Genomic DNA, 18,405 nt, shown 5'->3' on the forward strand with positions numbered 1-18,405 from the left:
GAGAAACTCTCACAGATGCCCAATACAGAGATATGTATGAGGATGTTTAACACAGAATACTTTGAAGTAGCAGGGGCTGATAGGGAATTTAGGTGCCCTACACTAGTATAATAGACAAATAAAATGATAAAATGAATAAAAATGGAATGCTATCCAGTAGATTGAAGTTATAAACCTGACAGAAATATATTAATATGGATAAAACTTAAGAACATAGTATAGAATGAAAAAGCAAGAAACAATGAAATGTATGACAAAATAAGTTTTTAAAAATCTTAGGTACATATGTATATAAAGTAACTCTATATATTCTTCAAAGATACTTGTAAACTAAGGAAACATATCAAAGATATTTAAAAACTTCCATGGAGTGTAGGAGGGAATGAGATTAGGGATGGAACATGAAAGGTGAAAAGTAATAAAATCGAATGATGATTGTCTATTATGTATTGAGAATTATGGTTAACTCAGCTCTTTGTATTTGAGGAAGAAGAAAAGAAAGGAGAGATAAGATGAATGAAGCGAAGGGACCTATGGAGGAAGGGGGAGGAGGAAACAAGTAGAAGAAGGAGAAAAAGAAGCTGAAACAGAAGCAGCAGAAACATCCATCATTACAACTAAATTTTGATAAGGATAAGTGGTTCCTAATGCCACATGGACGAAGGAACAAATCAAACATTATGAAAGGCATAGTGAAAGGATAACAGAAGGTCAAAAATTAAAATTAAACTGAGTCCATGAGAAGAGAAATCGGTAATGTTGTAGTTAACATTATAGAAGTGCCCATCTTTTTTCTCCAGCTCCATATACAGCTACTGGATATTCTTTACAAATCACACTCTGATGACACTTATAGCATATTATACGTGGAAAGGTTTAACTTATAGTTTTCAACACTCCCAGTTTATTACTTGCACATTCATGGCTATTGCTTCAATTTACTTTGTAAATAGAATCTTACTGGTCTCTTCATAGCTGAATCCCAGAATTTAGAACAGTACCTGGCAGATAATAGGCTTACACTAAATATTTGTCAACTGAATTAACATCATTTCCACCATTAGACAAACAAAAATACAAGAGAGAGAATAATATAATTCTTGGCTAGAAGGCACGATGTGAAATGCATATATACTATTCCAAATGCATATCTATTATTCCATTTATCAAACTCATTATTTCAAAACATTTAGAGAGTGTTGATTTTCATAATACCAATACTATACTATTTCTTCTTTTCAATTTTTTTTTTCCTTTTGCTGGTAGAGTGCATAGTAGGGGATGTTGCATGAAGATGATTTTAAATAATTTTTATTTTCACTCCTATTATATTACAAGTGAGAAAAGATACTTCTGACATCAATTAGATTTGAATAAATCATCTGTGAATATCATTTGAAATTAAATTTTAGATAAATATAACTGAGCGTTATCTCAAGTGTGAACTGTGCAGTCTCCATCTCCAAGAGCAGTGTGCTATTTGCTCTGGGTTGATTTGCACGTCTGTTGAACTGCAACTGCTCTTAAAGGATTATCCTATTAAGAAGTATCAGCTGACAGATTAAAGATGATTACCTATTCAATTTTGCAAATGTAATCTATTAAAAAGACGACGAATTCTTGGGCTACTTGATTTTGGGCCATGAAGTGTGTGTAGACTACAAATTTCAACTTTATTATTTTTAAATCTAATAATTATTATATGCTATTAGATTAAAATAGTACATTCCCCTTAATACCATAACTGTGAACCCCTTAGAAAAATTCAAAGGTCTGATTGTGCTTTAATTCTTTATATAAAATGCATTTTTCTTGATTAATATATGCATGAGAAAATAGGTCATATTTCATAATGACCTATGCTAGCATGTATATGTAATTTTTATTATATCTGTAAACATACAGTCATAGTTAATTATATGAATTGGAATATCTTATTGCCTAGATGATATTAAGATATAGCTAGTCATGAAACTAATTTCTCATACTTGTTACATAGATAAAAATCTTTTTGAATTTCTTAAGTGTGTTGACAAGAAACTATCACATTAATTGTTATATGCATATAACTAATATAAATACATTTGAAAACTATTTCTTACATGACTACTACAAAATTAATCTTCATTAAATGTGATGACAGTAATTTAGAATTCCTCATTTTTTGGACATGAGCTGGATTTAAATTGTTTATTTATAATTGGGCACATAAGCTTTGTAATGAACTTCCAAGGAGATATCTTACGTACATAGGAAAACATTTCCAAGTACTTTTTGATCATCTATGCCTATAATGTTACAATTATATTTCTACACAGTACAACTACAACAGAGAATTAAGCAACAAGTAGAACCATACTTGTTTTAAAAATATTACACAAAATTGAGGATCTAACAACACAAGTGTGACTTCTTTGTTTCATCCAGGCATTTGTAGCTGCAATAGCTGATTGTACCTGTATAATGCTCTAATTTGTAAGATTAATAAGTTATTTCCTGCTCTGATTAAACCAGAATGGGTCAGATTTTTACTATCTCATAAAGTCTTCTATGAAGAATTTGAGTCATTATTTATTTATTAAATTTATTAAATTTATTAAAATGTTGAAACTTATGCATTTTTGTTTTGGCCAAAATATCTGTTCCTACAGAGACTGAATGTGTTGCTAGGTTGGCAAGAATAAAAGTTTTGTATTGCTGAGCAATACAGCTGTAGTTTAAATTTGAGGCTCAATTTTTAAATAATCTTGATTTTTATATCAAATTGTATTTCCATTTTAGATCAAGGAAAAGTAGAATGTTTTACTTACAATTTGATATTTTTAAGTGTTAAATAGTATACAAAAGCATTTAAGTTTCATTTTATAATATTATTTTTATCTCAGGATACCATGCTCTAACGAACAGTGGGAAAATGCAATACTCAGTTGTGTAAAACTTAGGTTGGAAACCTAATTGATGAAGTCACTTAATCCAAATCTCTCATTTTTGAGAAGATCAAGTTGAGGTCAACAGAGATTAAGTTTCCTGCTCAATTTCATGTTACAAATCATAGATGAACAACAATCTTTATTCTTTAGAGCCTTGCCTTATGCTTAACTCAAATGTCCTTTTCTGACACATAGGATGTGAATTATTTCTAGATGTTTCTACGAATTCAGTCCAGACTCAGATAATACATTTGTGAGTATTGGAGATATGAAATCATTGCAAAAGTAGAGCTTCATAGTTTGTATAATGATGTTTTCATTAGATTAAGTACACACCCTTTCAAACATAATATCTGAAAGGAATAAGACTTAGTTACATGTATAAATTCTATATTTTGAAAAAGTCAGTAACTTTCATTTATATAAAACTTTCATAATTTGTGTAATTCAAATGCATTCCAGTTTTCAGAATTTGTGATCTATTATTAGGATGACAGTCTAAATACTTAAAAACTAATATGGCATCACCACCAACCATTTAGAATGGAAAATAGACCAATCAGAACAGGTTTATGGTCATAACACTTTGTACAATTACAAATATTATTTCTGAATTAATATATCTTCAGTCAATACACCTTTAATTGAAGTTTTCATGGTGTCCCCACTATCATTAGCATACTATTTTCCATACTTGCTGTCAGGTGAATAAAAATGTTTCTAAAACAATGAATAGCATGACAAAAACCAAAGAGAAAGAATAGCTTTTTTACAGGTAAAGTGTAAAACCTGTTCCTATGAATCTCCAGAGTTTTTTCTTTACAATTTCCTAGAGCTAAATTCAGGCTCTCATAGAACTGTACAAATGTGTATATTTATTAATATATTTATGTAATTAAAGCTCTCAAAACTCTTTAAAGTGGGAGAAATGAACCAAACTCATAGTTCTGTGATGATTAAAAGAAAAAGCACCTAGCCCAGTTCCTAGATCATAGTATACTTCATTGCAGGTATTAATGATGAAACCGTGCACCTCAGATTGGGACTGGAACCCACATGCTGGGACTTGAACCCAGTTAAAACTCAGATTGGGACTTGAACCCATGTGGCCTAGACTCGAACACAGCCAAAACTCAGTCTTCCAACTGAGATCACAGACCTGGTTTCGGGACTTAATGAAGCTCAGGTTCTTGATGTCTCATCGCAGAAAGAATTCAGTGAAAGACAAAGTGATAGGTAAGAAGTGCATTTATTTAGAGAGAAACGCACTCCACAGAGTGTGGGCCATTTCAGAAGGTGAAAAAGGCACCAGGGTATGGAGTTGTCAGTTTTTATAGGGGTGCGTAATTTCATAGTCTAATGAGTGGGAGGAGTATCCAGCTATTTCAGGAAGGGGCGGGGTTTTCTAGGAACTGGGCCACCGCCCACTTTTTGATCCTTATGGTCAGTCTTGGAACTGTCATGGCACCTATGGGTGTATCATTTAGCTTGCTGATGTGTTCAGTGAGCATATACTGAGTCTCAAGGTCTAGTGGAAGTCGACTGATCCACCATCTTGGACCCATTTCGTTCTAATCAGTTTATGTCATGTCCTCAGGCTATGTCATTCTTTCAAAGGTCGTGCCCTACCCCCTTCCCTCCTGTTTCAATGACACACTTGGGTCTCCAAGGGAGATACAAAATCTGATTTCCTTCTGTTCCTCCAGTTCCTTTCTCCAGCAGCAGAGGGGACCATATCCTATTCAAAAACAAAATGGATTTGCATACAAACAGGGGATGAAATAACGGGATTATAAATAATTGAGCAGAGTCATCTGGCCTTTTCTCTCTTGTATTTTATCCCCTCTCCTTGTAACTCTCTTTCCTAGGAAATTGATGTACTAGAATGGGCTTGCTCTTAGGAGGAGCAACTTACTTCAGCTCTGCCTTATGCCTTAGAGATAATAGAAGTTAGCTTGCTTTCTTCCTTTCTTATTTCAGTTTGTAATCAGGCCAAGACTTAAATAAATAGCAAAAGTGCCTGCAGGCAGTCACCTATTCCACCCAGATTAGTCTGATAGGAATTTACCTTGAGGTGTGGGGCTGGAGTTCCAGCTCCCATTAGGAACATATTTAGGGTTCCCCCTTGTTATAAGACACATCAAAAACCTGGCAGATAATACTAGGGAGATCTTCTTTTCCTGTTTTTCTTCCAGACAAATAGTGTTTGTTTGAGTCAAACGTTGCCAAGTGGTCATAAATTAGATTATTTCAATATTCATAGCAAATGAATTATAACTCCTAACAGATGTCACTTATCAATATGAAACTGAATACTATTATTACAACGAGAAGCAGAATAATATAAAGTCTAAATTCTAGTCTCTGGAATTAGACTACCCAGCTTTGAATTCTGACTCCACATTTGATCAGCCAGGTGTCATTAGGCTTGTTGTTAACTTCGTGTCCTAGTTTCCTCATCTGTAAAAAGGAGACAACAGTAACAATCTCATTAAGTTGTAGTAAAGAATAAACAGGTTTTTACATGGGCCAACTCAGAAGGTTCAGACAGTGAAGGGACTAGATCTAGAGGTGTGGACTGATGTTCCCTCACTACTGAGGTAATGACCTTCTGAGCCCTCTCCCTTGGCAAATTTTTCTGTAAAGAGCCAGACAGTAAATGTTTTAGGGCTTCACAGGCCATGCCATTTCCCTTGTGAATACTCAACTCTGCTGTTGTAATGTGAAAGCAGCCTTAGATAGTATGTAAATTAATGGGTGTGGTTGTTGTTACCATTAAAATTAAATATAAATACAGGCCATGGGCAGTAGTTAGCCAATCCCTGTCCTATCTACTATCCTTTTGAATTGCAAGATTTATCAACCTGGTTGGTGGGAGTACAAACTATTCCTAGCCTCCCCTGATCTTTGGGGATTTTTCTTTTTAACTTTTCAGACAGATTTTTCTGTGGCTTTAGGCTTTCGTGGACTGATCTGCACTCAGCTAAAGACTGGAGGGGATCTTCTGTAAATCTCCAGAGCTCTCTCTCTGTGTTGCTGTCCCCTGTCCTGTACTCTGCCTGCAAACTCTAGCTGCCTTGGCCTCCCTGGACTGCCCACTCCATCTCCTCAACTCTGGGAGTCTGTGGGGTTTCCCCAAGGTTTCTGTCCATCCCTGAGATGTGACCTAGAAATTTTCTCCAGACAGCATTATGGGCAGCCATAGAGCTCATCTTATTTACCCCCACTTCCCTTCAGTACTGTCTTCCGTTGCCCAATGTTCAATTTCTGAAAACCATCGTTTCATAAATTTTGTCTGTTTTTTTATGTGTTTCAGGTGGGAGGTCCCTGTTACTCCATCTCGGCTGGAAGTGGGAGTCGTGATAGGTTTTTAACATTTCACATACAAGGAAATTGAGGCTCAGAAATGTTCGGAAAGTTCACCAAGATCATTCAGTTAGTTAGCAGTGGAGACAAAATTCAAAACCGGGGTTTCTAAGTCAGTGCTTCCTCCATTATATTACACTGCTTCCAACAGAAGGAGTTAACCACAATCTGCCTTTTAAATACAAAACAGTGAACTGCAGCCTTTACTAACAGAAGCTAATAAATCAAATTTCAACAAAAGATTTGAGGTTTTTCTTATTTTTGTGCAGTTTTAGAGGGGTCTGGTAATTTTCATATTTTATAATGGGGTCATTATTTTTTCTTCTATTTTAGTATTTCTATTGTGGTTCTCCTTGTGAGAAATATTTAGGATTACCGCCAAATGGTGGCAAACTTTGCTCATTTCAATGATCTGAGGCTGATAAGTTTTCTACTGGAAAGTCCCCATCTGGCTCAAACTTCAGCTCCTGCGTTTTCTAAGGATGTGACTTTTTTGCAAGTGTACTGGAATTACCTTTTACAAAGGAGTGAAAAATATTGCTAAACTACATAAACACAACAAAATGAGAAATGTGGAAAAATGTATGTATAAATTCTCACAGTTCATTTTTATTACTTTCACTACACAGTTCCATTTAACATTTTCTGAAATAGTAATACATTTTTGAATGGTAAAACATATGGCATTTGAGTATGCCAAGTGGGAGATATTTAGATAGAGAATATTTGTAAAAATGTGTAGCGTTATATTACCAGAAGGTTCTCTGTTTAATGAGAAAGGAACACTTATCCCTTTACAAATATGTAAGTTATAAATATATACTGATATATGTATATATCTACAAACACAAGTAATCTGTGCTTGTTGTAAGCAATGTATTTGCAAATAAAACATTATGTAAATAATACTATGCTGCATGCAACTCCTCTTTTAAATGTGTAACAAGCTGATTTCTTATAGCAACAGAAAAGCTAACCTCGAGATGGTGATTCACATATCTTTAAATCTTTTGATTTTAATTATATATGCATATATAACATTATATGTAGCTTTACTTGCTAGTTAACTATTTAAATTATTTTGAATATTACATGAAAACAAGACTGTATTAGGATTTCCTCATTACAGAATATAATTAACCCTTTGAAACACATTAGAATATAGTAAGACAGTTATCTCCTCCATTATTTTTATAAGGAAACTTAGTTCAGGATGATTAATTTGTTTATAGCCTAAAAGGTGGGGAAGATCTAAGGGCCTGAATTATAGTCTATATTCTTTTACTATACCACTGGTTTTCAAATATTATCAAAGATACATTTCAAAAATGATACAGTATGAGAAGTCTCAATTTTAAAACAGATAAAGTACCATTTCGCTAGCATATAATTTACTTTTATAAATTTAAAATAAAAAATTATTTATGAGGTTTATAAATAATGAGGAATATTTAATATACATAAAAATTTGAAATCAAATGTTATGGACCACAGTTTCAGCCTTTAATGACTACTCAAATTTATTTGTATACCGTGTTGGATTTGCAGTGAAGGAATCCCTTATTCATAAAGATAAGCCATTGTATATGGAAACAGCTGTTTTTAAGTAGCACACCTCATAATTTCAAGATGCTCTTCAATTAAGCTGATCCAGAGATATGAAATATGATGAAAAATTTTGTTTCTATGTTATTTAGAATATCTAAAAACTATGTATAGGAGTAGTTTATACTAAATTTCTTATATTAAATTTCTCAGACAGAATACTGTCAGTACTTCCACATATATTATATGATATTGTGATGATATTGCATGTGTATTATCAATGACTTTTCCTCAGGCCCAAGGAGGAAAGCTTGTATTGGCTTGCCACTGGGAATAAATAAAAGTATGCCAAATGAAAAGTATTTTGAACTTATTAAGTTAGATTTGATTTTATCCTCATAGTTCAAATATTTTCATGATATCTTTTTATAATTTTCTTTTAAATCATCTTTTCCTGAAGAAATGCAGATGAGAAGAGATCTATGTGTCCCTGTCCTTATTTTGATTTTGTTTTGCTCTTGACTTCACTTTTCTTTACTCTCTTGAGATGAACATAATTTCTGGTATTTAACTTTGTGATTTCATCTCTTTGTTCAGACCCTCAATAGACCTCATTTGCTCTACCTAGTTCCTTCAACTGCTGATATATTTCAAACTTTTAAAGTGACGAGTCACTGAAGACTTCTCAACAGAAGCACAAATTTCTCAGTATTCAATGAGAAAAAGACACTGATTTCTCAAACACATAGAATTAAAATTAATTATAGTATGTTCCTTGAAGAAATGGTCAAAGGAATGGGAAGGTCAGGTTGAAATTATATTCCTTCAAACTGCTGAAGTGTTTTCATTAACAGGGTCCCTGGTTTATACTCTTTATCTTTTATGTTTCTCATTGTTCCAGCCTTGATTCTGACAGTTTTCTTAATATTAGTGTACCATCAAGTATATAGCAGTCATGGAGAAAAAAAATAGATTTGTTGTACTAGGGTCTTTAAGATGATATTGACTTGTATGACAGTATGATAGGAACTGACATATATTTAAAATAAGTTTGCCTGACAATGCATAGAAAAGAAATTTTGGTCTGGATGACGAGGACACTAAAAGGCAGTGGCAACATATTTAACAATTATGACAGTAAAATATGTACCTTGTATTAGTTGTACAACATTTCAAAACACCCTTTAACTTCCATTATTAGAAAGTACAACCAAAAGTTTTGAAATTTCAGAATTCAAAACCCAAGGTCATGAGTACTTGGATGCTACCTCAAGATAGTAAAAAGGGATTTATGGATGTGAAAATGTTTGTAAAGACCAAGTTAAATTTCCTTTAGAATTATGATGTCAATGCATATTCTATATATCAAAAAGTATAAATTGAAATACTAATGGGCCTTTACATTATAAAATTAAATTCTCATAGTTGGGATCTTTTATTCTGGACAGTGCTTTCTGTTTGAATTCTAGCAGAGCATAAAAGTCTTAATGTCAAGAACTTTACTAACATATTTTTAAGGAAGTCATATATGTGGCTCATATACCAATCTGCAATGGGAACACAGCTTCAAGTTTTTTAAGAAGACAAACACTGTATTCTGAATTTTAGATATGTGATGTCAATATCATTAAACCAGTTCCATGAAACACACAATTACCTTATGGCTTCAGAATTGCTTCCAGTATATTCATACTTTTTGGACTATTTTTAAATAGAACATCATTATTTCCTTTATATATATTCTATCTTTATTTCTTTGACTAAAATTTGAGCTACTGCAAATAAATATCAAAGATTTTTAAACCTCTCAAAACTTAAAAAAGTTTAAAACATGTATTACAACAGCAAAGGTAAGTTATATCAATAACAGATATACGTTATTTAGCATAGGCTATCATTAAAGAGAGAGATGTAATTGTAATTTTAACCCTTTAAATGATCAAGTGAAATCATTGTGTGATTGTTAATATCAGTTGCTACACTCTTCATCATCAGCAAGGATAAAATAATTTATCTCACTGTTAACAGTTATATTATTGTAGAAAAAATGCTAAACACAGATAATAATACTACAATTATTACCAATTAATATAATTATTATTAGACACAATTTGCATCAAGATGAATATATATTTTAAATTAATTGTAAAATCTAGAGAATATGGGGTATTACTAAATTATTATAAAGTATTCCATTAGTTTCAATTTTATTTTTGCCATACTTTTGTTCTTCCCTACTTTTAGCTATTTTACCTTCAAAAAACTCAATTTACTTACATTGGATGGTGATTCTAAGGGATGTATACTCCAAATTTTGCATGATGCTGCTAGGAACTTGAGTAATCTAAATTAGCACACACTTATCTCCTCTATTATTTCTTCCTTTACATATGTGATAAATGTAATGCTTTCACTATATGACGTGATATATATCATATGATAAATACAGCATAACGTAGTATATTCTATTATAATATCAAGAACAGAGTTTTAAATAGAAGGAAATGCAAAAAACACAAAGTGGCAATAGAAAATAGTTTCAGAACAAATACTAAAACTGTTAGCTTGGTCAAGAATGTTAAACAAAAAAGATCCTACCTGATGAATCAAAGTTCACCTCATTGCCAGGACTTGGACCTACATCAATGGACACAATTGGTAAGAGCTTCCGAAAATCCCATAGCTTTGTAACTCCACAGGCATCACAGGATGCGATCATGTGACCCTTTAAAGTATTAAAAAAAGAAGAGAAATGTATATACATATATATATATATATACATATTACTTATATACAAATATATATAGAAACTCAGACCAAAAAAAACAAAAAAGAAAGATTTCTGTTACAATTTTATTAAATACACAAGAATACATTCCTCTAAACTAAAAAGTATTCATTATATCTTTGTCTTCGACATAAAAGTATTATAAAATGACAACTTAAATATATAAAATCCTATACTAAATTTTAGAAGATGATTTTTCAGGAAATCATTTTGATGATTTTAATTAAATAAGATGTAATAAAACAGAACTATACACACCCATGCAATTTGTCTAAATATATACATATCACATATATGATATGTGATCTACATATAAGAACTATATATGTAAAATACTGCACTAAAAGCACACTTCACTTTATTTGCTTGTAATTAGTTAGTATTGATCATTTATAACTCAGAGTAAAAATAAAAACAGAGGTAGGAAAACAAATGGACAGGAAAGAAGAGTTTTATCATAGTGGGTAGAATCATTGGGGCCAGGTAAAATTGATGGCAAGGAAGCAGTGCCTATTGTGTTCTGTTAGACAAAATTATTAGAAATATTTGGGGCTATTTTTTTAACATGTAGTGGAAAAAGGAAGAATGTAATTGGATAAGGGAATGGAAAACAAAAGGAAGGGTGGATGGATTCAAGTGTTATGGAAACAGGAGCAGATATTTTCCCAGTATAGAAGTACTAGCCCAGGTGCATCAGTTTGGAGTTCAACGTCTGTCTATATTCCTCCTGCAGGTCTCTCAGGAGATATCTATTCAGCAGCTACCTCATGTCAGAGACTGGGATATAGTGATGAATAAGAGGGTTTCCATCATCCTGTCATTTAATTTCTGCATCCACTGACCAACTAAATATGAGTGCTGGCCACATCAGGTTTATGTACAATGTTTATAAGTCATTATACTCTTTCCAATTAGATATACAGTTTCCCTTTCAGATCCAGTTTAATTTTTTTAATGTCTAGTCAAAAATCAACCTCTCATTATTTTCCTCCTAAATATTCTAAAATGTTAAAGATAATAACTTGATTATTATACAATTTTCCCTATTATCATTTTGAACTAGCTCATATACTTTTTTTTCTCATTTACTCTTTGATTTCTATCCTTTCTGTAAAAAAAAAAAGAAAAGAAAAGAAAAGAAAACTGCATAGTGTATTACAGTCCGAGTGGATTTTTTGTTTTTTTCCCTCTAAATACTCCAGTAGTACAACAAATGTCACTAGTTTTAAAATTCTGTAACTGCTGTTACTGGCAAAAAAATACAATAACCTTTTCCTCAAGCTAATAAATGGGATATTTAATCTTTTTTATGGTTTAAAAAGAACATGGAGAACGTGGAATGTTTTCAAATATGTAAACGTGTATTGTGAGAATTGTGAAGAATCAGTGAATTTAATTTTTAGAAAAGAATAGTTCTCAGGATTATAGGGAATATTAATGTTAGAAATAATAAAGAACTCTTTCCAGCTACAAGGGTTTTAAAACATCTTTCAGAATTCGCAGAATGGAATCTTTTTTCAACTGTGAATACAGAATAAATTTTAGTCAGAATTTAATTTGAAGGCACTTCTCATTAAAGTCAGGTTATAGACTTCATGTCCTTTTCTTGCCTAGATTCTATGAAACAAAGACAATCTTAAAGTGTGCTTTATACCATTGAATATTAAATTTTTAGGAAATATACTAAAAATAAAAAAATAGTCCATCATTTTCTGGGTGAAAATTAGTACTTAAATGGGATTAATAATTTTATATTTAATTTTTACCACTATCAAATAATCAATTAATACAGTTTGATAATACTAAAATAATAATAGTCAATACTTATTAAATGCTTCTAATAACCAAGTGCTGTGCTAAATGATTTATTAATAAATAATAGATAGTATTTTAAACAATTTTGAATAACTAACATCATATAGCCAAACTTTTCCATTTCCCAAGGAACTTAAAATTCATGACAATATATGCATTATGGTAAAACAAATATAACTTATAAAGTGGTAGCAATAAGTTTGTGTTCAGATTTGATAACTTGGTAGCTATACTTCCAGTTAAACAGAGAGGCAAATGCAATGCCTATTGTAGTACCTGTAGCAGAGTAGAACTAAAAAAAAAATGTGTTGGGACTTCCCTGGTGGTCCAGTGTAAAGAATCCACCTTGTAATGCAGGGAACGCAGGTTTGATCCCTGGTCAGGGAACTGAGATCCCATATGTCACAGCCCAACTAAGCCTGTGCACCACAACTACTGAGCTCGAGCACCTCAACTAGAGAGCTCACCTGCTGCAAACTACAGAGCCCATGTGCTCTGAAGCCTGAGTACCACAACTAAAGAAGAGAAAATACCCACACACCACAACTAGAGAGAAGCCTGCGTGCCACAATGAAAGATCTTTCATGCCTCAACGAAGATCCCATGTGCCGCAACTAAGACCCAACGCAGACAAAAATAAAAACATAAATAAAATAAAATAATTTAAAAAATTTAAAAATATATTTGTTAAACCAGTAGATGATGAATGCCTCATGGGAGTTTACTTAGAAGTTTTACTTTAGTCCAAGTACTTCCACAGCAGTCTTAAGGTAATATTGATTCTAACCCTAAATCAGTTAGATAAAAGAAAGAGATAAAAGACGCAGAGAATCCAAAACCAAAAACTTGGACTATCAAGATGTTGTATCCCTCCTCCTCCAGTCTCAGGTGAATTGGAACCATTTGCCATTCTCCTTCCATAGGGAAGAAGAATATTAAAATATTACTCATCTAAACCACACAGTATAAATTTTGAGGGATCTGAAGATGGAGGGTATGGAAAAGGAATTAGTTGACAACCTGGGGAAAAAACAAATATTTTATCTAGAATTTATGTCAGGTAAGAAAACAAAGACTAGTTATAGTTAGGCACTTAACCTAACCAAGAAAGAGATTTCAAAGAAAATGTTTTTTGGAGAAAGGTGGAATTGTGACAATTTTAAAGAAAGTAAAAACTCAAGAGTTTTGGAGAACTATCTAAAATGTAATTCTGGTTATGTCATTGGTACCAGTACTGGCTGAGGAGGAAAGGTGATAAAGATGGTTGCACTGAGGGCTTCCCTGGTGGCGCAGTGGTTGAGAGTCCACCTGCCGATGCAGGGGACACGGGTTCGTGCCCCAGTCCGGGAAGATCCCACATGCCGAGGAGCGGCTGGGCCCGTGAGCCATGGCCGCTGAGCCTGCGCATCAGGAGCCTGTGCTCCACAACGGGAGAGGCCACAACAGTGAGAGGCCCGCGTACTGCAAAAAAAAAAAAAAAAAAAAAAGATGGTTACACTGAAAGTTCTTGGAGAAGTTCGGATTCAGACAGATGGTTGTTTTTTTTTTTTTTTTTTTTGCTGTACGCGGGCCTCTCACTGCTGTGGCTTCTCCCGTTGTGGAGCACAGGCTCCGGACACACAGGCTCCGCGGCCATGGCTCGTGGGCCCAGCCGCTCCGCGGCATGTGGGATCTTCCGGGATCGGGGCACGAACCCGTGTCCCCTGCATCGGCAGGCGGACTCTCAACCACTGCGCCACCAGGGAAGCCCCAGATGGTTGTTTTTGTGACACTGAATTGCCAGCACCCGGCTTAGTTCCTGTGACATGTTTGGCATTTGATCTTGAATAAATCATAGAATAATATATGAATAAAAAATGAATATAAGGGGAGTAGAGAGTAATCAATGTTGACTACGTGCAACTGTAATGGATTTTTTTCCAAAATATGGTAAATGAGCTGAAGCTTAGCCACTTAGGGCTTAGCCACTGCGTGGCATGTGGGATCTTCCCAGACCAGGGCTCGAACCCGTGTCCCCTGCATTGGCAGGAGGACTCTCAACCACTGCGCCACCAGGGAAGCCCAGGAGATATGTTTATAAAAAGTTGCCCTATATATTTTTTAAGACTTTATTTTTTTAGGATAGCTTTTGTTCACAGCAAAATTAAAGGCAAGATACAGAGATTTTCCATATACCCTCAGTCTCTACACACACATAGCCTCCCCCACTTACCACGTCCCCTCCCGAGTGGCAAATCTGTTACACTTGATGAACCTACATTGACACATCATAATCACCCAATGTCTGTATTATTATGGTTCACTCCTGGTGTTGCACATTCCATGAGTCTAGACAATTGTATAATGACATATACCCGCCACTATGGCATCATCAAGAGTATTTTCCCTGCCCTAAATATCCCCTGTACTCACCTATCCCACCATACCACCCCTGCCCAACCCCTGGCAATCACTGATCATTTTGCCCCTCTATCTAAACTTTACAATCAGTTTGCTTGTATCCACAGAATAACTTTTCCTGATTTTTACTGGGATTGAACTGAATCTACAGATCAAGTTGGGAAGAACTGATATCTTGACAATATTGAGTCTTCGCTTCCATTAACATGGAGTATCTCTTCATTCACTCAGTTATTTTGTTTCATTCACCAATGTTTTATAGTTTTCCTCATATAGATGTTATACATATTTTGTTAGATATACTTAAATATTTCATTTTTAGGGGTGCTAATATAAATAGCATTATGTTTTAAAATTTAAATTCTACTTTTTCCTTGCTGGTGTATAGGAAAGCAATAGACTTTTGTGTATTAGCCTTGCATCCTGCAACCTTGTAATCACATATTAGTTCCAGAAGGTTTTTTGTTTGTTTCTTTTTTTTTTTTACTTGTTTTTTAAAATTAAGTCTTGGATGGTCATATCATCTGTGAACAAAGATAGTTTTAGCTTTTCCTTCTCAATCTGTGTAAATTTATTCCCTTTTTATTTTTGGTCTTATTGCATTATCTATAACTTCCTGGACAATGCTGAAAAGGACTGGTGGGAGGAAATATCCTTGCCTTGTGCCTGATATCTTAGTGGGAAACCTTTACTTTCTTACCATTAAGAATGTTAGCCATAAGTTTCCTTTTAGATATTCTTAACAAATTGAGCAATTTCCCTTATATGCCTAATTTACTGGGAGTTTTTAATCATGAATAGGTATAGTATTTTGTGAACTAGTTTTTCTGCATACATTGATATGATCATGTAATTTTTCATCTTTACCTTATTGATGTCATGGGTTACATTACTTGATTTCCAAATGTTAAACCAACCTTGCATACCTAGGATGAATCCCATTTGGTCATAGTTTTTACTTCTTTTTATACATCACTGGATTCAATTTGCAAACATTTTGTAGTAGATTTTTGTATTTATGTTCATGAAAAATAGTGGTCTGTGGTTTTCTTTTCTTGTAATGTCTTTCTCTGATTTTGGTTGTGGGTAATACTGATCATAGAATGAGTTAGGAAGTATTCCCTCTGTTTCTATTATATGAAAGAGATTATGGAGAATTGATATAATTTCTTCCTTAGTTTGTAGAATTCACAAGTGAAACTATGTGGGACTGGTGCTTTCTGTTTTGGAAGTGCATTAACTATTTGGAAAGGTAATATGATTCAACTTCTTTAATAGATATAGGCCTATCTAGATTGTCTATTTCTCCTCATGTGAGTTTTGGTAAATTGCATCTTTTAAGAAATTGGTCCATTTCATCTAGGTTATCAGATTTGTTTCAAGGCAGATTTTCTGAAAACAAATTCACTCAATTTTTGTTTATCTGAGAAAGCCTTTATTTCTCCTTCACTTTTAAAGGATAATTGCACAAGGTAAAGAATTCTATGTTGGTGCTTTTTCTTTCAGCACTTTAAATATTTCACTCCATTTTTTCCTGGCATCATTTCTGAGGAGATGTCATATGTAATTCTTATCTTTATTTCTCTATATGTGAACCACTCCCCTCTTGGTTTCTTTCAGGATTTTTTCTTTATCTTTAATATTCTGTAGTTTGAAAATGATATACATAGATCTAGGGGTTTTTGTTTGTTTCCTTTGTTTTTGTATGCATTTATCCTGCTTGGTATTTTCTGTGTTTCTTGGGTCTGTGGTTTAATGTGTGACATTAATGTGAGGATATCTTATTCATTATTTTTTCAAATATACCATCTGTTTCATTCTCTCTTCTCTTTCTGGTATTCCCATTATATGTATGTTTTATCTTTTGTAGTTGTTCTATAGTCCTTAGATTTTCTGTTTTGTTTTGGTTTTGGGGGGTTTTATTTTTTGTTTTGTACATTTTTAAAAAGCCTTTGTTGTCTTTGTTTTGGTTTTTGATGATTCTATTGATATGTCCTCTGTGTCAGAGGTTCTTTCTTCAGTTGTGTTCAGCCTATTAATAAGCCCATCAAAGGCATTCTTCATTTCTGTTATATTGCTTTTCTCTCTAGTATTTCTTTTTGGTTCTTTCTAGGATATTCATCTCTCTGCTTACACTGCCTATTTGTTTTTTCATGCTGTCTCCTTTATCTATGAGAGCCCTTAGTATATTAATCATAGATTTTTTTTTTTTTTTTTTTTTTTTTTTTTTTTGCTGTACGCGGGCCTCTCACTGCTGTGGCCTCTCCCGTTGCGGAGCACAGGCTCCGGACACACAGGCTCCGCGGCCATGGCTCGCGGGCCCAGCCGCTCCGCGGCATGTGGGATCTTCCGGGATCGGGGCACGAACCCGTGTCCCCTGCATTGGCAGGCGGACTCTCAACCACTGCGCCACCAGGGAAGCCCAATCATAGATGTTTTAAAGTCCTGGTCTGATTGTTCCAACATCCTGTCATGTCTGGTTCTGACGTGTGCTCTGTTTCTTCAAATTATGTTTTTTGGCTTTTGGTATTTCTTGTAATTTTTTCTTGATGGTTATACATGATATACCAGGTAAAAGAAACTGATGTAAATATGCCTTTAGTAATGTGCTTGTAAAGTATGGGGTGGGGCAAGTGTTCTATAGTCCTACGATTAGGTCTTAGTCTTTTAGTGAGCCTATGCCTCTGAACCATGAACTTCAAAAGTGTTTCTCAGTTTTTCTCTCCCTCTTAGGTGGAACAGGTTGGCTAGAGTGTGCTGAAACTGGGTTTTTCCCTTCTCCCATGTGTAAGGCAAGCCAGCTGTAATTGTTTATTTCCTTCCCCCCATGTTAGTTCAGTGCTGATAACACACCAGCAGGTTAAGCTCTGTGTATATTTTTTGTAATTCCCCTGCATCGGCAGGCAGACTCTCAACCACTGCACCACCAGGGAAGCCCTAAAAATTTATTTTTAAAAGTATAAGATCGGGCCTCCCTGATGGCACAGTGGTTGAGAGTCCGCCTGCCGATGCAGGGGATACGGGTTCATGCCCCGGTCCGGGAGGATCCCATGTGCCGTGGAGCAGCTGGGCCCGTGAGCCATGGCTGCTGAGCCTGCGCATCCAGAGCCTGTGCTCCGCAACAGGAGAGGCCACAACAGTGAGAGGCCCACATACCAAAAAAAAAAAAAAAAGTATAAGATCTGGGCTTCCCTGGTGGTGTAGTTGTTGAGAGTCCATCTGCCAATGCAGGGGACACGGGTTCGTGCCCCAGTCCGGGAAGATCCCACGTGCCATGGAGCAGCTAGGCCCGTGAGCCATGGCCGCTGAGCCTGCGTGTCTGGAGCTTGTGCTCACAATGAGAGAGGCCACAACAGTGAGAGGCCCACGTACCGAAAAATAAAAGTATAAGATCTCAGGGACTTCCCTGGTGGCACAGTGGTTAAGAATCCACCTGCCAATGCAGGGGACGTGGGTTCGAGCCCTGGTCTAGGAAGATCCCACATGCTGTGGAGCAAGTAAGCCTATGAGCCACAACTACTGAGCCTACGTTCTAGAGCCCATGAGTCACAGCTACGGAGC

General features: G+C 34.7%; 1 protein-coding gene across 1 annotated transcript in view; it reads right to left on the reverse strand.

The window, feature by feature from the left end:
* Positions 1–18,405, reverse strand: part of SPAG16 (sperm associated antigen 16) — an 887,252-nt gene that overhangs the window by 223,207 nt on the left and 645,640 nt on the right. Inside the window, exon 15 of the mRNA XM_060106744.1 lies at positions 10,440–10,566. Within this exon, the coding sequence (XP_059962727.1) occupies positions 10,440–10,566 (127 nt within the window). The remainder of the gene's footprint in view (positions 1–10,439; positions 10,567–18,405) is intronic.

Source organism: Mesoplodon densirostris, chromosome 8 (genome assembly GCF_025265405.1).
Source record: "Mesoplodon densirostris isolate mMesDen1 chromosome 8, mMesDen1 primary haplotype, whole genome shotgun sequence".
In the NCBI taxonomy this organism is placed as follows: Eukaryota; Metazoa; Chordata; class Mammalia; order Artiodactyla; family Ziphiidae; genus Mesoplodon; species Mesoplodon densirostris.